At 39.8% G+C, this 23,185-nt stretch overlaps 1 protein-coding gene across 10 annotated transcripts in view; it reads left to right on the top strand.

Annotated features, from left to right (window-relative positions):
• Positions 1 to 23,185, top strand: part of ttll5 (tubulin tyrosine ligase-like family, member 5) — a 66,319-nt gene that overhangs the window by 33,389 nt on the left and 9,745 nt on the right. For 6 of the 10 annotated variants that reach the window (XM_015036347.1, XM_015036346.1, XM_015036341.1 and 3 more), the window contains exons 22-31: positions 825 to 942; positions 1,536 to 1,682; positions 1,805 to 1,893; positions 3,087 to 3,211; positions 3,446 to 4,021; positions 4,100 to 4,284; positions 7,177 to 7,304; positions 15,279 to 15,444; positions 18,919 to 19,115; positions 22,873 to 22,955. In XM_015036347.1, coding sequence (XP_014891833.1) covers positions 825 to 942; positions 1,536 to 1,682; positions 1,805 to 1,893; positions 3,087 to 3,211; positions 3,446 to 4,021; positions 4,100 to 4,284; positions 7,177 to 7,304; positions 15,279 to 15,444; positions 18,919 to 19,115; positions 22,873 to 22,955 — 1,814 coding nt within the window. Of the gene's footprint in view, positions 1 to 824; positions 943 to 1,535; positions 1,683 to 1,804; positions 1,894 to 3,086; positions 3,212 to 3,445; positions 4,022 to 4,099; positions 4,285 to 7,176; positions 7,305 to 12,894; positions 13,090 to 15,278; positions 15,445 to 18,918; positions 19,116 to 22,872; positions 22,956 to 23,185 lie in introns of those variants that run through there. The other 4 variants (XM_015036350.1, XM_015036349.1, XM_015036348.1 and 1 more) reach the window with 2 other exon arrangements.

The raw sequence follows: 23,185 nt of genomic DNA, 5'->3' as shown, positions 1-23,185 counted from the left end.
AGAATTTAAGTGAAGTCTCTTGTTGTCAGTGTTTGTACTTGATCGTAGACTCCAGTAAAAACACACCTTTATTGAATGAAAACTACAAAATGCCAGAAATAATATAATCATTACATCTTTGCATTCTTTTAACCACTATTTACAGTTAAACTTTTTGAGAAGAAATTTTCCACGTGTATTCTGTGAGTCTAATTGAGTGAAACTAATTGATTAATATGTGTGAACGCAAAGTCTAGACATGGACTGGACAGTTGAATATGCTTTGATTTAAATTACAGGCATCGATCTCCAGTTTCCAAGGGATGGTTTGTCTCTTCTTCAACACACCTGAATCAAATAATTACGTCATTAGCAGAACTCTGTAGAAAGTTGGTCTCAAGTCATTAGAACTAAACATGTTATCTTCCAAGTCTGCTCGATCCATCTTGAAACAAGTGTTCAGGGTGATGTGCTCTCTTCTCTTGCAAAATGGCTTTTTCTTGCCACTCTTTCACAAAGGCCAGCTTTGTGGGGTCGACTGCTAACAGGTGTTCTATTAAGATATTATCCAACCTGAGCTGTGGACCTCTGTAGCTCCTCCGGAGTTACTTCGTACTTCCTGGCTGCTGTCCTGAAGCTACAATCAACCATAGTTAAAAAAGTAATCTGAATTTGATGTCAGTATTTGGCATCTGTGCTTTTCGTTTACAGAGATTAAGAGGAGCTCCTGGAGCATACCAGCACCTCAACATATCATGTCTTTGCAAAGATAAAAATTAACTGCTTTCTCTTAATTAAGTACTTTACCATTTTAAATGGTTTTCATCTCTCTGCTTTATCTTCAGCAAAGTGCAGGCTCGGATGGCCTTTTCCTCTTACCTTCAGCGAGTCCAGTGCAGGCTTTTAGTTGAGAGCAAAACCAACTCTATCCCAACCTGGCCAGACGACGACAACGACCAGATGGTAAAGTTTCATTGATAGACAGATATGCCAACATTAACGTTATTAGCTTGTGTGCCTTGTCCTGACACTGTTGTGTTGTTCTGCTGTTTTTGTCTGTACTCTGTACCTCTATTTGAAATTTGAAATATTATGTATATATTTTTAAAAGTTCTATAAAACATTTATTCTCATTTATTCTGTAGAACAGAATAAATGAGTTCTATTCTGTTTTACTCATGCGTTCTTACCTCTCTCCCCATGTTATTTTTTAGTTTAAGTAGAATTGGTGGAACACTCCAAAGCATTGTTTCCTAACTATGAATTTCCATTGTAATTATTTAGTCATTTGTGCTACGTAGCTGAAATGTGTATTAGACATTTGTGGCCACAGTGAAGGAAAACGTGGAGTGTAAGAGGCAGTCTGACTGGAAAGTCTTCAGTATACATCATCAGTGACCTCAAACAAAATCAGTTAAATTGGGGTGGACTCTTTTTTATTTTTTATTTTTTGAAGAACTAAAGCAAATGGTATATGTAAAAGCAGACTATGATGAATCAGTATTTCTGCTTAGCAGTGCTAAGATAATTTACATATATTTTATTTGTCTGGACAGGAGCTTGTGATACGATTCTTGAAAAGAGCTGCCATTAACCTTCAACAAGACATAAACATTGTGTTGCCCAATCACCAGTTACCACTCCAAGATCGCAGACGCATCCTGTCCTTCCAGTTAGGAGAGTTCATCCACTGTTACAATAAGGTACTTCATGCAATAATTCGGTTTAATCACAGCATTTTGTCCTGATGAGGGACTGAAACTCAGGAGATTCATGCTCAGATAACTGAGACCAGCTGCCTTCTGCTTTCCTTTCTCTTTTACAGGAAACTGAGTTGATGTCAAAGCAGGAAAGTGGCGAAGAGGAGCATTGTGTTAACGAGAGTGTATTTCAAGAGTACATTACAGAAGCAAGGTTTGTGAGTCTTTTAGTGGGTTTCAAAACCCACTAAAGACCTCCTTCATTCATTGCTTGGCTTTCCACCGGTGTACTTCTACAGTATTTCGCAATAGTAGTCATACTGCTTGAACCTTCCCAGATTTTCTCACCTTACATTCACAAACTTTAATGAATTCTATTATTATTTTATGTGATAGACTAATACAACACAATGTACAATTGTGAAGTGGAAAAAACCCCACATGGTTTTCAACATTTTCTACAAACTTGAAAAATGTGCGCTTTTTTTGTATACCCCAAGCTAGAATCTTGCATAACTAATTGCCGTAAGCAGTAGTTCAAGGTATTTTAGAGAACATTAGTGTGCGAAAAAACATGAATACACAGCCGAAAGGTCAGGACCAAAGTTTAAAGCAGAGTTGGTGCTTTCACAACTGTTCCCCAAGCTTTGGAGCTCTGCTCATTCAATCATCCAAGGCGATTGCAAGGCGTGTTAGTTTATGAAGCAGAAAAGAAACCCTTGGTAACTTTAGGAGAAATGCAGAGATCCACGGCTCATCTGGAAGAATCTGTTGACAGGATAGCCATTAGTCATGCACTCCACAAATTATATGAAGAGTGGCAAGAGAAATATATTGTTGAAAGAAACCTATAAGAACACCAGTCTGCCATAAACCATGTAGGGAACTTTGCAAACATGTGGAAAATGAAACCAAAATTGAACTTTGGCCTTCATTCAGAACACACCGTGTGGTAGAAAAATAGCAGATCTCCCTCAATCCGTTGTTCCCAAATGTGGAAAATGGTAGTGGCAGCATCATTCTGTGGGGATGCTTCATTCCAGCAGAAACTGTGAAGCTGGTCAAAGTTAATGAGAAGTTGGGTGGAGATAAATAGAGAAAAGTCTTGAAAGTAAACTCATTAGGAGCTCCAAAACAGACGTGTGTGAAGGTTCATCAATTGGAATGCTATAAATGAAATCTTATGTATACAAACACACAATTGTAAAACTTGTTGGAATGAATGTGTGTTTCTACTTCAAAGTTGTATGCTACTTTCTTTGTCACAAAATCCCAGTAAAATAAAACGAAGTTAGTGTTTTTAGAACATGAAAACGTGACAAGGGGTATGAATACTTTGGCTTGTCAAAATACATGGTAATATGAGCTAAGTGGCCTAATTTATTTTAATGTCTTTTTTTTCCACAGTGAGAACGATCTGGAGGAAGTGCTGACATATTATACACATAGAAATAAATCAGCCAACGTCTTCTTAGGAAATAAAGTTAGAAGTGTCAAGGCTCAGGATTCAGGCAGCAGGGCAAATTCTAAAAGTAAGCTCCATATGTTTTTTTTTCTTCACATTTCTGGTTTACAGTAGTTTTATTTTTTACATTATCTTGTGATATTAAAGAACAATTTAAAAATAAAAATAAGAGTCATGTGAGATGATGGACAGGTCAGCCATCGAATGATTAGGACTCAGTGTGGGATCATAGTGTCCGCCAGAGTAGAGAAATGAGTGACTAATGATAACACAGCTTGGGCTTTCTTTCCCCTTTAAATAGCTTTGCCTGTGACCAAAGAAGACTCCAGAGCTTCAGAGTCCTCACTCTCTGCAGGGAAAGTCTGCAGTGACCCAAACGTCAAATACTCTGAGACTCAATTGCTTGTGCTGCATTCAGACCAACAGGCTGAGGTTACAGCCAGTAAAACTCAACCAGATGTCCGGTCGTCTCAGCACTGCTCCGGTTTTTCTCCGAGTTCAGACTGTGCAAACATTCATCCGCAGCACTGCTCTCCTACTACAAAATCCATTCCTCTTCACTGCCCCCCACCGCCTCCACCTCCGCAGCCACCGTCTTACGCACAGTCCTTGGCCAAGTCTAACTTTTGCCATTCGGAAACTCTTTCCGATCCTCCCGCATACACCTCTGCCCCCGTCATCACGCAGCCTCCAAAAGTGAATCGGACACCCGCATCTACCGCCTCTAATGGAGCTTCTGCTGTGCCACCAAGCCAGGCTTTGAGGAAGATTCAGTCTGTTACTACACCCACAACCAACTCCAAAACTACATTTGCAGTACTGAGTGCCATGCCCATCTACAGCCAGACGTTCTCCAGACCTACCTCAGCACACCAAGGTAATCGAAGTTCTGTTGCATGTGGCTTTCACAACTAAATTGATGTGATGTCCTCACCCTTGTTTCTGTTCATTTTAGGGATGTACAGGAGCCGTTCCAAGCCCAAGTCTAACTCAGAGGGGACTTTGAGGGACTTGCAATCTTTGTCTGCCCAAGCCCAGTCAAATCAGCAAGCATTCATCTCAGCCCTGCAGAAACTGGCTGACAAGCAGGTTGCTCGCCACTATGCCAGCTCCAGTCACATCAACCTGCTGACACACCATGTGGGTTTCTCTTTTGTGTTAGTACATTATGATATAATTCCTTTCCGAGGTTTATCCCATGTCGTAAACCTCCCCCAATTTTTAGCACTTAATTTAGGTTCTCTTGATCATTTGTACCAAAGGATTCATCTGCAGCTAAAAAGAAAACCTTCTAATATCAACATGTGAAAAGTTCAATGTTTTCTCCTTGGCTTACCATCAATACAGTGTAGGGTTGATCTGTTCATATCTGTTCATATTGTTTGGATCAGCTGATTAATAACTAAATAGCAAAAGATTTTTAATTGGAGCTTTTACAGAATTTGAATCAGATGAAGCTTAAACTTTGCCACCTGAGGAGCTCTGTGTGGAACATATTTACAAAGGGTTTTTTGTTCCTAAATGCAAAATTTATAGATTTTTTGTACAGTTTTGGCTTAGTTACAGCCCTGACTATTGTTTTTCTCTCAGAAAATGGCTTTTTTGAGTTTGTATGCTGTAATTAATGATTACTCAATTTCTGAATCAATTAATGATTGTTTAAAATATTTAAATTGATTAATCACAATTAATCAGAATAACTGTCTCAGAAGGGCTGCACAGTGGCGCAGTTGGTAGAGCTGTTGCTGTGCAGCAAGAAGGTTCTGGGTTCGATTCCCGGCCCCGGTCTTTCTGCATGGAGTTTGCATGTTCTCCCTGTGCATGCGTGGGTTTTCTCCGGGTACTCCGGTTTCCTCCCACAGTCCAAAAAACATGACTGTTAGGTTAATTGGTCTGTCTAAAATTGCCCCTAGGTGTGTGTGTGCGCATGGTTGTGTGTCTCTGTGTTGCCCTGCGACAGACTGGCGACCTGTCCAGGATGTACCCCGCCTCTCGCCCGGAACGTTAGCTGGAGATAGGCACCAGCACCCCTCCCGACCCCACTGAGGGACAAGGGTGTTCAGAAAATGGATGGAACTGTCTCAGAATGTTTTAGATTTTATGTGCAATTGTACCGTATGTAGTGTCTGCTGAAACAGAAATGTTCTGCACCTCAGGAACTAAGTTTAAGAAGATTGAGGTATGATATTGGATCCATTCTGTCAGCCGGTACAAGAGGCTATGCAGATATTAAGCAGCTGTTAGCTGACCCCTCTGGTGTTTTTTTTTTTTTTTTTCCAAGAAAAGAAATCTGTGTAATGTTTTATGTAGAGAAGAATCGTCAGTCTCACTGTGAGGTCTTTGATATTTTCCTTTGTTGATGCGTAAATCTGGCTTAGACCCCATGCTGATGGGCGGCGTGTAGTTGCTCATGCTTTCAGCAGACCTGTTGGAGCCGCGGAGGTCTGCTGCCTCTTTCAGCACACCTTCCTCCTTCAGCCCTCAACTCGCCTCCAGTCTGTGGGCTGGGGCAGCTGTGGGGGTGGGTCTGGAACTGAAGTTTAACGCTGGCTGGCCCAAACAGCGGTGAGCCGCATCAAGCCATGGCTCTGTGTGAGGTCTCATTATCAGATGCACCATGGGGGAGTGATTTCTGTTGATACTTAACAGGCAGCCACTTTTTTTGTGGTAATTGATGCTTATAAATGGAGGAATGTGGCAAATTGGCACTGAGCAGGGGAGTGGCAGCTTGGCTGGCTCCATCACCACCTTCTCCCATATTCTCCAATGGTTTGGCCCTCGGCTTTGGGAGACCCTAAACCTTTCCTCCCTCTTTTGCCTCCCTTTATTTTTTTTTTCAGTGAAGAGTTTTGTGTTTTTTTTTTTTTTTTGTGATGGCACCAGACCACACAGAGTGCAGGTTTTATGACTTCCTTTCTGACTGTACATTTTTCATTCTATCTGAAACTTGTTTGCTGTGTTTCACAAGAGCAGTTAATCCAGGCCATGGCAGAAGCTTTAGTCAAATAGTCCAGTTTTTGGCACTTATAGGGCTCAGAGAACATTTAGATTTTTCTAAGGCTCCGATTTAAGTCATTAAATCACTTTCTGGGCTAAATGGAGAACTTTGTAAACACGAACGACACTCCGTTGCACAGTTGACCTCAGGGTTTAAGTAATTACTCACTCTCAAGCAGGGCCATATAAACAGAAAGAGACTGACACTGAGTAAAACCAGGCATGGCCGCCATCTCCATCATGCTGCTGTGCAGTGATGCGACAATATGATTGTGGATCCTTTCACCATGTGTGTCTGTTTATGTCCACTGTTGTAAGATTGCCTTGTTTTAAATAAATAGAAAGTCCCGTAAACATGACAGAAGAGGACGATGCAGGATAGAGATGGATAGCCCCTGAGAGAACATTTATTGTTTCTGTGAATCCCTACGTTTTGTCTCTTTAGGAATATAAACAGTATCCACAACCAAATGTATTATATTTCCTCCATTTAGATTTCTTTCTTTGAAAGAATATGACCTGTCTAACTTTTGAAGTAAACTAGCGCTGTGGGTGTGTAACAACACACTGACACATTTTTCTTTTATGTCGTACAAGGCCTGGCAGCTCAACAGTTTTCCCATTGGACATTTCGCGCACAGGAGGAAATAAAGTAAATAAAATACCACAACGGTATGATGTATGATTAATACTCCCGTAATATTTCACTGAGACCACAGAGTAGCACTGAGATGAGGCTGATTGGGTTATAAGCACATTTCGACTGGAGAGTCATGATTACTGTTCCTGCTAAGGATGGAGGAGGCCGAGGTGAAGGTTGGATTTAGTGTTAAACAGAGACTAGCTGTGCCATGTGCTGTGTATACATTTCACATAGATACCAGAGATAAAGGCAGTCAGCTGAGGGAGGAACTCAACAGCTTAAAACACAGGATTTATTGTTACCAATGGCTTGCACTGAAAAAGAAGCTGATGAGACAAAACATGCTTAAGTACAATACAATTAAGATTATTTCTCTGTATTATTGTGTTCAGCTGACCAACCTGAACCTGGCCAACAAGGTGGTGGGCCGAGAGAGTCACACACTGACCCCTAAAGCTGCTGCAATCCACAAGCCTGTGAGAACTGCTCAAGCTGGAAAAGACTATCTAGCCAGTACAGGGTAAGTTTTGCAGAGTATGGAGAAGGTTATCAAAGGGAAATCAGACATGTTATGACTAATAGTAATAGTGATCTAACATATTTTGTTTTTTATAGTCTTTTTATCCTCTTCGTAACCACTTTCAACATTGGTTATTGTAAAAAAAAAAAAAATTATGAAATTGTTTCCAAAATGTTAGAAGCGTGTCAGCTTATATTTCACTTTATGTTAGTGATTGCTTAAGCTGTATCCAGTTGTTCCTCAAGGATCTGTCCTTGGACTGATGTTGTTTATACGTTATATCACAGGTCTTCAGTCTGTAACTGACTGAAATCAATCACAGAGAAGCAACTCGATAGATTCAGAAGTCATAATGATGCTGGTCTGAGCATTTCAGAAATGTCTGATGTACAAACATCCCTCAGGTTTTTAGTCTAAAAATGAGAAAACATACAGAGTGTTGTTAGTGTAGAGGATTTGTGCAGAATAGCTCAAATAGCTTCTTTTTAAAAATGAAGTGTTTGAAATGCCATCTTTGAATACACAATATGTTGAAACTTTAAAGAGATGGACTACAGAAGTAAAATAGCTTATTGCTTAGTAAGAACAAGAAACTGATTCAAAATTAGACAATAACAGATTCCATATGTATTAAATGAAGTGTTCAGTGAGTGTTATTGGTATCGCACAAGTTGCTAAAAAACCCCAATGACTCCATGGTTAATGTTACAGTAGGCGTAGAGAAGTCTTGCTTTCACCTTCATGGTGTCTGGTGTCTTCGCTCTGATGGGAATGTTTATTTCTACTGTAAGCTCGGCTTCTTTAGTAGCTTATATTTAATTAAAAAGCACTTCAAAGTTATCTGCGATGTTATCAAAGTTTTATATTTAGCAAACATGCACTCTGCAACCTTAAGAAAACCTTGATGTTGCTTTTGGTCCAGTTTTAGCCTTGTGCTTATTTTGCTATGTTTTATTTGCTGTCCTCTGAGACATCGCACAGATACGCATCCCTTATGAGGTCAGATGCAATCACCAGAAAGTTAAACATCATGTCTTTCTCCTGATGGACTTTAAATACAGTGTTTATGTATAGTACTGAACTATTCTTGCTGTTTAGATTCAGTAGGGAAGCTTTAAATGTTAAAATGTGTTTGAGGAAGCCTCCTTTTACCTTCATGCATCAGGATGCTGTTTAACTATGAAACGTTATGTTCCACTTTGGCCAAACTGCTGTCCTGAGATTTTTGTGTTTTATAGCTGCCTACTTGGTCACAGTCAATAGAATCCAAAGGCCTGTTTAATGGTCTTTAACAGAATATTAGATTAAAATTGGTTGGTCTTTGGGAAGGAATTGCCCCTCCAGGCAGTTTGGTGAAACTTGGTGCTGGAAAATGTTGCTCTCTTTATGTAATTGAAGTTGTGTTTTCACTGCCAGAACCTTTTTGGCATCCAGGGTAGCTGATCCTCCACCGCGCTTTTTTGCTACAGTAACCGGGGCGAAAACAAACACAGGTAGAAATTTGCCCTGAAACTTACCAGTGGGAAGATGGTAAACATTTCTGATTGGTAAAATTTCCCCTTCATTTTGTTTCTTTCATCTCCCAGTTTATACTCCTTAATGCTACTGAGACAGCAACACTTTTTAAGTGACTTAACAGATGAAGTTAAAGTTTTAAAAGTAAGACCGGCAGTGGTCCAGCTGCAGCAAGAAAGGCCTGGGTTCTTTTTTGTATGGAGTTATCCTGATGGAAGTGTGGGTTCTCTCTGGGTACCCCGGCCTCCTCCTACCGATTTTAAGTCTGAACGGAGGAGCTGCTACTTGTGTGTGGTTACATTGGAGGCTGTCATTATAAAATATCCATGAACAACTACAAACTTCTCAGTAAAACTGATTTTAGTTAATTTTCAGAGGTTAACCACTTTGAAACTGGCAAAATTATGTTTTTAGGTAGACAATTGTAATCCTGGTCAGACCACCCCCTTTCCTTTCTTCTGCTACTTGAAGTCTGGATTGGCTCAGTTCATTTAAGGTCCATACGAAATCCATTCTGTACGTTTCTTTTAAGTTAAGAGTGGCAAACCTTGACTTTTAAACTATTGTAACTGATGTGAATTTATATAAACGTTGTTTTAGTCCAGCTTAACTGTTTCTAATCACATTCTGGACTCCACTGTTGAGGTGATGGTCCTCAGATCACCATAGGAAGAGAATCTGCTCAGCGTCAGAGGACGTAATAGACATGAAGGATCAGATTTAGGCCCTGTGTAATGGAAACCCACTCATAAAATGGCCTTGGTAGATATAAAGATGTCTAAGTTCCAAAGCAAAAAACTCATAGTCGAAACGCTTCAGAACAACTGGCTGCTGAGTACCCATAAAATACGTCTTACCTCTGTGTCTAGTGAAATTCCTCTTTTCTCACTCCTGTCACGCTACAGTGAGAAGAAAAAAAAAAGAATCAAACTGTCATGGTATATGGTAATAGACCAGGAATACTATGCTATAGTACACATGATCAGCCTCCACTTTTACTTTTTTTGTTGCTGGTAGTGTAAATGGCAGTGCCTCAGACAGCTTGGCCCTGATCTCTGACTCTGGTTTTCCAGTCCAGTCCTTAAATGTATCGAGCTGTCAGGGTATTCCTGGAATGTCTGGCCGTTTCCCCTTTACAAATGTTTTTATTTCCACCAACCAAGAGGGGACTTTTTATAGAATTTATTATTCGCAAATGGCTTCATCTAACCATACTCTAGAAACAGAAATCAGCATTTGAGAGATCCAGTGCTGTCAGGGATCACATTTTTGGTCTCAGAGTTTTAGAAATGTTATTTCCTCATGGTCTTTTAGATGTTCTTTAATCAAGCAATCCATGTTTGTGTGGATGTGTGTTTATTGTGCTGAAATATCTAATATAATTACAAATGTTTTTGATTTAATACACACTGTTTCATGAAACACTGAATTTTCTCGTCTGTTATACTTGGACCAATGGCTTGTGCCAAACATACTGAAACTGTTAAGCACACTGGCTCTTTTTAACGACCACAAGGGTGAGGTATGATGGGTTTCAAAGGCCAGCGTGGCTCTTTGAAGTGCCGCTGCCGGGATCTAGCAGGTATGCTGCATCAGCATTCTCAGAAGTCTTGCCTAAATCCTTTGTGCTGACAATTAGAGGATGTTCAATCATATAGCACGTCCTGTCACAGCCACTGTTAACCTCACTTCCGGTCTCGGACATCTTTGTACTTTTATATGAAGTGAACTGATGTGCTTTAAAAACACAAATGGTAGGCAGACGTTTAGAGACCAAGCCAGCTCCCCACAGAGTGATTTCAGTGAAATGTCAGAGATTGCACGAAACCTTGCAAACATGCTCATATCTTAAACCTTTTCTTATTTAGCCGCATTGCAAAGTGTGTTTCATTTGGATTTTGTGACGCACCAACAGAAAATAGTGCAGAATTGTGAAGTTGAAGGAAAACGATAAATGATTAGTAAAAATCACGATATGTAAAAAGTTTTATAAATCATGTAGAACATGAAAGAGGGCCATACATTAACATACATCCCCTTTTACTTTGATATGCCTAATTAAAGTCCAATGCAACCAACAAGAAAAGGCCCATGGTAGCTCTGGAGTAGCTACAAAGATCCTTGGCTCAAGTGATTGAATCTGTTGACAGGACAACTATTAATCATGCAGCATACCATCCCCAGAGGTAAATTACCTGCATTTCTATGGCACTGTATCAAGTCAGAAGACTCCAAAGCAGTTTACACTGCAATCAGTCATTCATTCACACACTTATGGTGAACTGCATTTTATTCTGGGCAGAACGGGATTCACACTGGTAACCCACCAGTTACAGGACAAAACTTCAGCTTAAGTGATGCTTGTAATACCTGTCTCCAATGCATAATTCAGGTCCATGCAGACCAGGAGGAAGTTGAGATTGTGCTTTCTGTCCACAACAGTTGAATTGTTCATAATTTAAGTGCAATCGTTTAATCTTATTGTTCATATGTAGTCACTGCAACCAGAGTCAGTGGTTTTTGTCACTGCGGAGAAAAAGTTACATGTATTCATTTGTTTGATGTGTGATGGCATTGTGTGAATTCTCTTGTTGAATATGAATTAAATTTAATGGACATTACATGCAATTGTCTATGTTACTATTGTCATTTTAAAAACTGATGGGTAAAAAATAGATTATAGATTATTTATTTGACCCTGTCAGTCAAAATGACAGACAACACAAAAGGTCAGCGCAACCTGAGCAATTAGTTCTCAGGGCTTTGATTTACTGGAAACACCAGTGGCTTCGTTGTTTATAATCAACTTCAATATCTGATTTCTTTTACAGTCAGTAGTTGCTTTTAGGCAGTCTTTAATTGTTTAGCCAAATAAAACTATTGTGAAATGTTTTTAGTATTTTATCCGTTTTTATTGCTAGTGATATGACATTTGTTAGTGTTCTTTTTTCTACAGCTCTATAAAACAAGAACTTCAGAAACTGTACTTTTACAGGGTGTTTAAATTTAATTCAGTGCCTTGTGATGTATTGCAAGGGTGTAACATTTCAAAAGACCTTTTTGAACGCCCATTCTCCTGACTAATCAGAAAAACTGCTGTAAAAGTGTCTGAATTCTTTGATGCGAGTCAGTGTACCACAAAAAATGGCCTGATGTCTCTGTTCCTTTGAGTTTAAAAAGAGGTTCCATTCTCTCTGATTGGTAACAGATGTGGTTCTATGAAGGAGAAGCCTTTAGGTAAGAACAGCTGAAATTCCACTGAGTCGATGTAGTTCCACCAGATATAAACACCTCTGGAACAAAACTGATAGCAACTATCTTTGAAATATTACTCAGTACCCCTTAAAGAGTGCAATCCCTACTTACATAATAATGATTAATCATTGCATTCAGGTGTGTTGCACTAGAAGTACACCTAAATGTTTCAGGACACCACATACAGGACAAATCACATTCATGTGTTAGAATGGTCTAGTCAAAGCATAGGCATAAATCCTGTGGCAAAACTTGAAAACTGATGTTCAGAGATCATCTCCATACAGACTGACTGAGAAAACTGGTAGAGGCATAGCTCCAAAAACAAAATGTGGTTATACAAAGAATTGAATTTGGGGTGCATGCTACAGATTGTAAAATGAATCAATGCAATAAAAGTTGCAAATATTTCAGAGACCAGACATGAAACTGATTTGTAGGTGCATGGAAAAATAAATGCATAAAAATATAATTAATTAATTAACTAAATGAAAAGATACAGAATAAATGGATGTATAGACAGTATTGTGTAAAGAAGTCTGGCTATGGAGTTATTTTTCCCACACTTTTCCACCATGTTTACCAAGCTTGTATGTCTCTGCCTTTTATAGTATGGCATAGAGCCTTCAGCCGTCTCTGATGATCTACATATAATGATGTTTAGGACTTCAGACTACTAGTAGGCTCCAATCCTATATTTCTCAGGCTTCTTCCAGCTTCAATATAAGCATTCCTTGCATCATTAGACTGAACAAAACCATAAATACGGGTCATTTTTCGCATTTCAAGGATGTTTCTTCTCTGTGTCATGTTGTTGCAGGAAAGCTCTATAAACAAACACTGATTAATGGCTGGAAATACCCTCACAGTCTTGAGGCGTCTGATGTTTACACTGACCAGGCAGAGCTTTGAGATAGTCTGGCATGATGTCATCTCAAACGGTCCATTTTCCCACATTCACTCCGAGTTAGATTGATGCTGCACATGTGCTCCCGTACTGCTCTGTTGTTCAACAGTAAGTTATATCAGCAAATTAGAAGACGGCAAGCACAGCAGGGAGTAAACTGACACTCCTGAACAGTCTCTCTAAATTAGTGGTTAGTCCTAAAAAGTCTGAGCTCTGCAGATACGGTGTGATGAGAATATCAGATGGAAATCCGTTTTTGTCTTTCAAATGTTTTTTTTTTTAATTTTTATTTTTTTTATTTATTTTATTGGTTGCAGTGCTGAACAAAATCTCTTCCTCCTGTTGTTAAGATTCCCGATATGTGTAGAAGTTTCTGTGGTGTCCTCAACATTTGGTTCTCTGATGAAAGTGAGCTCGAGAAAAGCTCATGCTCTTACTGTGATAGGGCGGTATGGATGCAATGTATGCTAATAAAACAGCAGGGCTAAAGGACATGGCGGTCCAGTGTGCAAACAGCAGTCAAGTTAGAGAAAATAACTGCTGTAAACAAGGAACAAATTCTTCTTTTGTCCCCCAAGAGTTTTAGAATAACTGGCCTCATAGGGTTCACAGACGAGCCTTTGTTTCCAGAAGCTTAAAAAAAAAAATCTTCACTGGCTCCTAGTCACACCAGTTGTTTTTGCGATATATGAGCTATTATGTGAACTGAGAAATGCATGGGCGGATAGCATGTTCACATGAGTTTAAGATCCCCTGTGTCTTTGTTTGGCCGCTCAGGACAAGGAATATTTTTTCACTTGAGCGACACAAGATTATTATCCCACAGTTTGCATTGTTGTTCAAGATTAACTGAATTCTAATTTTAGAGTTTATCATAGTTGAAGTCTAAAAATATTGCCGCTATTGTGATTTTAGGTCTGCTGTGTTTTCTTTAACTATGGACCAACGGACAAATGTTATTGCATGCATGGGAGGAATTTCCAAGAACATTTTGTTGTTAAGACCCCCGAGGCTCCCATTTCTTTAACTGTACATGTATCCCGTTTTTTCTCCTCCTTCTCCCACTCTGTATTATATTCTTCCTTGCAGCTCCCAATAGATCCCTTTATGGCATTATTTTTGGCTGATGTTATATATATACAGCAGCAAACCAGACTCCACATAGACTCAATTTAAGCATGTCTAAAGGGCTGGCTGGTCACTTCATTGTTTTACCAGGAGGAAAATGAATTAAAAAAGGTTGAAGCAGGTTTAATTCTAATGGCAAATAATCCAGTTACAAGCGCGTGTAGCTCGTCAAAAAGTTTTCTTTCCAGGTTGTGGCTTTGGAATGTAAATGGGACGTGAAGCCAGAGGAGCACTGAGGCTAAGAACAAAGATTTTTAGTTTGGCCCTTGCTTGCCACAGCCTTGTCCTCTGCTTTGACCATGATCTGCTCACTTTGATTTGGAGCTTCTGTGGGCCTTTCAGCTACTGGTTAGGATCTTAAAAGCTGGCTTGTCAAAGAAAATGAGAGTTTACAGATTCATCTAGAAAAGAAAATTTAATATTGCAAAAAAGTACAATAATTTTTGTCAATCATCTCAGAAAGTGAAACATAAAGGGAGATATATAGACATTATTTCATTTTGATGATTACAGCCTGGAGATAATAAAAATATAACATTTAGGGTGTCAGAAAATGAAATATTACAAAAGATAAAAGATATTTTAAACGGAAATGTAAAGCTACTGCAAGTCTGTGGCTGCAAGTCCCTGTTGCAGGTGCACATTTTTGCCTTCCACTCAACTTTATATAAGTTGAGTGGAAGGCAACTTGCTTGGATAAAGCACTCAGTCTTTAGCAGTAACCTTTGGGCATACCTTTCTTGTGAGGGATGTCAACAATCAACAGTCAAGTCAGCAGTTTTCCCCATAATTTTACAATATTTCTCTTTTTCACAATTAGACAGCGGATTTTGGGTTTTTAGTAAGCCATAATCATCATAACGTCAGGATATATAGGCTTGAAATATTTCATTCTATGTAATACATGAGCTTAAATCTGAGTTTAACTTTCTGAAATTAGTGACAAAAAATACAGACCTCTATTACCTGCTGTTACATCTGTTGTTTGTTGGAAAATTAAGAAAAGATGCAGCTACAATCTTACTCCAAGGCTACCAAAGGACACATTCAAACTCATTGATTGAACTCAGATTTAACTCATATGGCGTCACTGGTTTGAATATTGCAAACACAGTGTGATTTCTTGGTTTCAAATGGTTTTTCTCACTTCTGCTTATCTTTGCTCGCAGGCCACCGCAGACGCAGGCTGCCCCCAATGTGGTGATGGGCTTGAACTCCACGCAGAGCAGTCAGTCAACCAAAGGAAGCTACCAGCTGCAGTTTGCTATCCAGCAGCTGCAACAACAGAGATTAAAGACCCATCAGTTTTTAGACAGGGACCATCCCAGACACCAGGTACATATGCAGGAGAAAAACAGATGGACTTTAACGGTTATTATATGCAAACTATTGCTTTGGCTAACATCACCGTTTTACAAAATTATCTTTTAACTATTAAACTCTTAAATATTTCACTAGTCGCACATTCTGCTAATCCTTTTCCAAACCACGTTACGAAACGGTGTTTGGTGGCAACATCGTTTTCAACAGGAGTTCATTCTCAGAAAGCCAAGCATTAGTCCTTAACCAAAGTTTATTTTGCTTGGCTGAGCTTCTACATTGGGTTTTGACGGGAAGGCGAATAATGCTGTCAAGAAGAGCAAACACAGTGGTGTCACATGTATTTACACCCCTACACTTTATGTTATTATTTCATATTAAAACCACAAATTGTAATCCATTTTTTGGGGCGGTTTTGTTGTGATAGATGGCTATAAATTTGTGCAAAAATATGACCTGTAAGAACGTCTCTACATAAGATCTGAAAAGTGCGGTGTGCATTAGTTTTCAACCCGTGATATCCCTAAATTAAATTTCACGCAACCAATTACTGTCTAAACTAACTCCTAAATAGAGTCCACCCCTGGTTAATTTAATCTCAGTATCATTATCTGCTCTGTGAAGACTTCAGAGGTTTGTTCGACTTGAGGCAAAGTTTCACCTTCCAGCAGAACAACAACCCAAAACATACAACCTATGATAGAGTGGTTTAGATCAAAGCATATTTATGTGGTACAATGACCAAGTCAAATTGTAGCAAATTGTAGACCGAAGGAGAAAATAGCTTGTCACAGAAGCACTAGTCTGACAGAGCTTGACTTTGGACCTTTAATTACAGCTAAAGGTGGTTCTACTAAGCATCAACTTGGGAAAGCTGGTCAAAGCCTTTCAATTAAAAAGTCATGTTTGTCTTTTCTTTGTCTCAATTACGCACAAGCTTGTGTGAAGATATTATATAAATATCCTAATAACAAATTGAAGTTTGTCTTCGTAATTTGTCAAAATATAAAAAATTTAAATGGGATGAATGGTTTTGTAAGACACTGTATGGAATCTCCAGTTTTACCAGCCCAGTTTATGTCAAATTTGAGCTCCATTTAGTTGTTTGGCCTTGCAGCATGGATATAATTTTGGTGTATGATTGTCACCAATTGTAATTTAGCAACAAGAAACACTTGAAGTTATATCTGACCAGCCATGAAAGCTGTAATTTAAAAGTGTTCACGTGGCTGTTTCAAAAAGCAGGAGGGTTGCAGGAGTGTGCTCATGCTAATTCATCTTACCTTTTTTTTCTTACTTTGTAGAGCCTCCTTTTGCTTCAGTTTCAGATGTAATTTGCTTTTGAGGTATCAGATTAAAGAGGTTCATATATTGGATATCCACATCACACTTTTCAGCATTATACGTTTGAACAAAATCAGAAACCACGTTAACTGCTTCCACTAAGTAGTGATGTGCTTCTTATTGTTGGTCTGTCAATTAAAATCAGTAATAAAATCATCACAAAATAGTTCAAAGAGTATGAATAATTTTGAAAGGGATTGTATGATTAAAACAAGCCAGCAGCCACAAAGCAGATTTGAAAGATCTCCAGAAAGCCTGGAGAAATATTAATCAAAATCACTTTAAGAGATTCCAAGAATCTTTGGTAGTGATCAAATGTTGAGTCATCCAGAAGTTTGTAAGCTTCCTGCGTTCATTCTTTACTTCCATTAATGATTGATTTTGGTATTTTAATTCAAACGTACTTTGTTTCGATAGCCTCATTTTTTTTTCTGAACAGAATTTAAATAATTGATTATTCTGGATCAACTAAAGATGCAGAAACAGGCTTTCTATTGATTGTGAATGCTCATGTGTATTCATGGGTGCTAGTTGGAGAGACAGAAAGAAACGGGGATCTGTTCCGGCACTCCAGTCCACGTTCCAGTTACTGGGTGCAGACTGTTCGGCTCCTCCACTGGCTTGGCCCTGGGCCACCTGGCAGCCAAAGAAAGGTGCCCTTCCTGGCCCCTCTCAAACTGAATTGTGGCCATAGGCCTTGCAACCTGGAAACCCAGCTTCTCATTTATCAACACAGGAATTACATCAGATATTTCATGTCACCTCATTGGCCCTTTGATCGGCTACTCTGAGAAACTGGAAAACCATTAGCATGTTAGATAGCCGTATAAAGCAGCAGAGAAAATAGCATGGGCATGAGATGTGGAAAGAATGTATGCAAGCATTCCCTACTGCTGCTTGGACCGAGTAAAATGTGCTTCTAAAGTATTATGTCAAAAAGACAACAGCATATTCCTCCTTCCCAAGCCTTTGAAGAGCTTTTCCATAAACAAATAAATGATGTGGGGAATTTGCTTTTCAGTGCAGCCAACTTCAAAAAATGTTAAGCTTGTTTTGATACTGGATGGTATTTCATTAATATCTGCACTTTTCCATGCCAAGCACTTTGATACTTCACCTTAATAAACAGAGGCCACAGTATTTTCCATGACTAACCCATTCTAAATGTGATTACACTTCCTCTGGCCACTTTTGGAGCGGCTTGATTTATTTTGTCCTTAAGAGTACACTACTCCCATGGATGCATGCTCCACCTCTCATCCAAGTTTTGTGGAGTTCCCTCTGGAGACCTCTTGTCTTTTATTACGTACAAACAACTTGGCCCCTCCTGCTCATTATTAATCCTTCTTCTTCTAATGATATTAGTGAACAGACTCTTTTTAGGAACAACAGAAATTAATGACTGATGAAATTATCTCTACCTGTTTTGAACCTCTTTTTTGTTCAACCTATTTATTTTGTTCAATCTATCACCAGAAAATGAATAGTGTACGGCCCAACTGCAAACCTACTGAGATATAGCTGTTCACCAAAAAATGATATGTAAGGTGACTGGAGAATTTCAGAGATCCATATCTGTCAGACCGAACAATATTTTAGTTAATTACTCAACAAATTTGGCACTTATGGAAGATTGGCACAAAGAAAGTCATTGTTGAAAGAAAGCCAAAGATGTTCTGTCTGCAGTTTCCAAGAAGGGGCTCTGGTCAGATGAGATGAAAAATAAACTCCTTGGCCTTTATGCAACATGCACAAATGTGAGGTGGATAGTTAGCAATATTTCCGATCTTGCCATGTATGCTGAGTTTTTCAACAAGTATTTCTTGGGTGTAAATGTGGGGGTTTAAAATAATTTGCACCAGGGTGGCAACTAATGATTATTTTAGTAATCGAGTATTCTATTGATTATTCTGACGATTAATGTAATAAAAAAGTGGCACATTCTGTAGATTTTTTTCTACAGAAAAGCGGGTGCAGATAAGCTGGTCAAAGTCGACGGGAAGGTGCAGCACAGTGACTCTAAACATAAAGCTAAACAAGTAATGAACAGGTTTAGATCAAATCACACCAGTTTGTTAGAATGTTTGTTCAAATGTTGCTCTTGTGCCGTTTACTTTAATTGAGATTCCTTGTTTCTCCTCGCAGATCCAGTTTCATGACCAGACAAGCAGTCCACACCCGCAGGTATCCACAAAACCCTCCAGCTGCCCACCGTCCAGCTTACATGTTCGGTCCAGCCCCAACCACAGCCAGACCAATGTTAGCCCGGCTTTTGCTCCAAAGCCACCCAGCAGTGCGCTGGAAGGACAGGGCAGGAAAACAGCAACAAAGCGCCTAATAAAGTAAGTCTTCCAGGTGAATTGCTGTATTTCTACTTAATGGTGAATGAAACAATGTTCCTGTGGACTTTCCGAAACATTAAGAGCAGTGGGGTGGCAGTTTTGGCCCCAGCTCGTGGAAGGAGACAGGGTTCATGGGATCCTGGAGTTCAAGCGGACACGGCTAATGCTAATGAGAGTCAGAATATGAGTGTAGTGTACTGCTCCCAGCCTTTTGGCCGTGGGCTGTATCTTTCTGTTCAGTAAACAACCTCATCACAGTCCTGATTTCTACCTGAACTGTAAACAGAATCTGGTTCAGTGGAAGGGCCCGGGCTCTGGGCTCCATTTAAATCCTGTTTGGTTTGGAGATAAGGTGAAGAGTACAGAAGGAAAAATAAAAAGAAAAGGGGTGAAACTGGGCTCAACTGCCAGCGATTTCCCTTGCTAATTTTATGACTATGTTACTGAAACATCCATCCAAATTACACAACAGCAGCAAGCCTTTGTGATCAGGGCTGATTGTTTGTTTAAAGCATGCTGGCAGAGGGCTTTTCAGTTTTGTTTAATGTAGACGAGGAATGGCACGACAAGGGAGTTTAACTCCAAATGATCAACAACAAATCTATCTGGCAGTTCATTTTTTTAGTTATTTTGACTCATTCACTCCAGCCAGGCTTGAGTTAAACATTTACTCTGCTATCCGTTACATTCAGCATGTTGCCACATTGGACCAACTTTACCTGTCCTAGAAGGAGTTAGTGAGGCAGAGAATGGCTGATATAGAGTGGTGAGCTGTATTTGCTTGTGTGTGCGTGCGTGCGTGTGTGTGTGTGTGTGTGTGTGTCTTCCTGGCAGTTGCTGTGTTTACCTTCTGCATGTGGAATTCCAGAGCCCCCCTCACACTCTCCTCTGTCCTGCATTTTTGTGGTCGACCAGTGTGACAGGGGAGAGTGTGGGAAAAACGGAAGCTTCAGGAGCAAAAAAATGCGCTGATGGAAACAATGAAAAGAGAGAATAAAGAGATGAGAAAATAAAGAATGACAGAGAAAAGTAAACTCTATCCAGAAGAAAGAAGATGATTGTTTCCAGAAAATGGAAGGGTAATAAGTTGCTTCCCCATTTTTCCAAGGCTCTTTTTTGGAGCAACTCTATACCTTTGTTATTGAGGCACATCTGAAACGTATCCCAGTGCCGAGCTAATCCCCTCCAACTTATAATAGAATCACTGTGCTGTATGTATTGAGAGAGTTCAAGGTTGCCTGGCTCTCCAAACTCCGTTCTATATCAAATTGTAAAATTATTGTTTGATACACATATTCCATCCTTTGTTCCCCAGGATTTTTCCATGAATAGTGCGCTTCTGATGTTTGTTGGTGCTCTTTGAAGGTCTAACACATAAAATCTTTCCAAGTACTGCCCACTAAACGTCTGGAGTGGGCAGTACTTGGAAGGGCTGACTTCTTTACCCATTCATTTTCAGCTTTTGCTTATAGTTAGTTACTTAACCTGAAAATATTTTTCACATTGCAACCACTAATTTAGATTTGATGTGATAGAACAACACATTATTGCATAATTGTCGAATGGAACGAAAAGGGTACATGGTTTACTCCAATATCCCTGAATAAAAACTAAACTAACATTGTACATCACCTTGTACACTTCATCTCTAGTTGATGCGCAGATGGATGGAGTAAATGCAGGGCTATCCTGGAAGAAAATCTATTTAGAAGCTGCAGAGTTGAGACTTCCTTCAGGTCAAAACTGTAAATATCCAACCAGAGCTCCAGTGGAATCCCTTTATACACACACACACAAATCAAAGCATATTTATGTATCAAAATGACCCAGTTAAATTCTAGAACCTAAATCCCATCGAGAATTGGCTGCACGAAGATTGATGTTCATCTAATCTGACTGAGCCAGATCTATTTTAGTGTTTTTATGTGCAAAGGTGGTTGAAACAAAACCAAAAGACTTATGTCTGTACTTGCCACAAAAACTGGATAATCAAAATAATGTCAGGTGGATTGAACGCAGAGGCTTGCCACATTCTTCTGATATTTAAATATAGAATAGCTAAAATGATGCATCCCTTTCTTGCAACTTGACAATTTTCCACATATTTTATCCCCTTAAATTCTAATAAAACACCTTGACGTCTGTGGTTGTAGTATGATCAATAGTGAGAAAGTTAAAAGGCTGTGACCACTTTTGCAGACTCTCAGCCTTCAGGATTGCCATTAAAGCTCTGCTGCCACAGAGCATGCTCAGTTGAAGCAAATGTGCAGCTTGTTGGTATCATACTTAGCAGGGCAGGGCCCTCTCGTTGCTCTATCATCATACCCCAGCTGCCAACTTGAGGGGCTGCAAAGGCTCAAAGTGGTATGACTTCAGTGAAGGCTTTGAAAGCAGCAATTTGTAATGCAAATAAATGAGCCTGTTTGGTATTTTGTTTGCAAGGTTTGGTTAGTCGCAGCTGTAACTACGGAAACCCGTGCTATCGTGTGGCATTACTAATAGAGTGACAATTACACCAGCGCCATTAATGTCAGCCTCGCTGTTGCTCTCACTCCCTATTAATCAGCCACAACAGTAGTTATTTTCATAGAATACTCTATACAGACAGAAGCCGCCAAGCGTGTGTTTATGGTTAAACTTTATCCGCTGTTGGTCAGGGTGGAATCGCATTAGGCACACGCTACTGGAGCAAGCACAGGAACTGCAGATCTGAGTGAATTGTTAGACTTTCCCAAACGTTGTGCTTAAGGAGCCATCTGCACACACTGCAGGTTCAGAGTCAGCTCTCACCTGCAGCGCTTCTGGCTGCTGTTTGACTCTTAAAGTGACAGAGTGAGAGACTGTTGACAAAGAAAGTGATGTGAAAGGACCCAAAGGTCAAGCTTCCCCCCCACTCGCCCTCTCAATGTGAAAGGGGCTGCTTCCTGTCGAGGTATGCCACGCTTAAAGTGGGCCAGTTCTATTTGTGGTTGTGTAATGGTATGAAAGAACAACTGTGCAGCCCCTTACAAGGAGGCAGTGTGTACCCTCATTACCTTATTAATGCTCCTTTGGCATGCTGCTGTTATGGGGCGAGAGGTTAATGCCAGCTAAGCTTTATTTATTGTTCCCCCTAAAAATGCTCAACAGAATTAATGCATAAGGTTACAGACGTGTCTGTTCATGCTTTATGCTTCAGTAGCTCTTTTAATAGCGTGCTTCTGGAAAACACTGCACTCACTGTGCAATTATGTGAAAAGAGGTATTTAATTTCTTTTCTACAATCTTTAGACTTGTTTATGAAGCCCTGTGAGGTAAATACACCACTGTATTTGCTAATTACTCTGCATATTCTTTATGTTTGAAACCTTTTCCTGCAGCTTGACTCAGTCAGTAATCACCGGCCTATGCTAGCCAGTGTGATAATCACATCACCCTGGACAAGGAGGAGGAATTTCTCTCCTTCTTGTCACAATAGCCCTCAAGAGGCACTCAGTAAACACTTAGCCCCACCAGGCTCCACAGACTGCACACAAAGTGCAACTATTTGAATCTGAGTCCGCTTTACTCATGTCATAGGGCTCGCACGGCGGCTAAAACAATCACACGCAGGGAGAAACTGTTTCTCCTCGTGTTTGGTTTAGATGTTTAGTTCCACAGAGGCCTTGGAGGTCTGCAGAAACAAACAGTCCTTGGGATATTTTTTCCCCAACATTACTTTCTTAAAAAATAATCATTTTCAGTCGTTGTTCATTCTTAAGCTGTTTCTGATTAACAGGCAGATGTCCTCAGAGAGTTCAGCCAGTGGTTCCATGTCAAGCAGCCAGCAGGTGGTCTACGAGGCCATTTGCGGTAAAACAGGTGGGTTTGATGTTGCAGCTCTACACGTACATACACTTCATGCTGTACCACAGTCCTCAGGCTGGAGGGAGTTATGCCTCTATGCCAGTGTTAGTGATTACAGGCATGCATAGTGGACATTCCCCATTGAGGACTGATAAACACCACTGGATATTTTTATCCTGCTCTTTCTTTCTCAGTTGCTCACTGTTAAAATTTATAGCATTGTTGGAGTTTGAAATAACAGTCAA

Source organism: Poecilia latipinna, unplaced genomic scaffold (genome assembly GCF_001443285.1).
Source record: "Poecilia latipinna isolate Pla-1442-1.1 unplaced genomic scaffold, P_latipinna-1.0 Scaffold365, whole genome shotgun sequence".
Lineage (NCBI taxonomy): Eukaryota > Metazoa > Chordata > Actinopteri > Cyprinodontiformes > Poeciliidae > Poecilia > Poecilia latipinna.
Note: the sequence above shows the minus strand (reverse complement) of the source record. Positions and strands in the feature narration are given on the sequence as shown.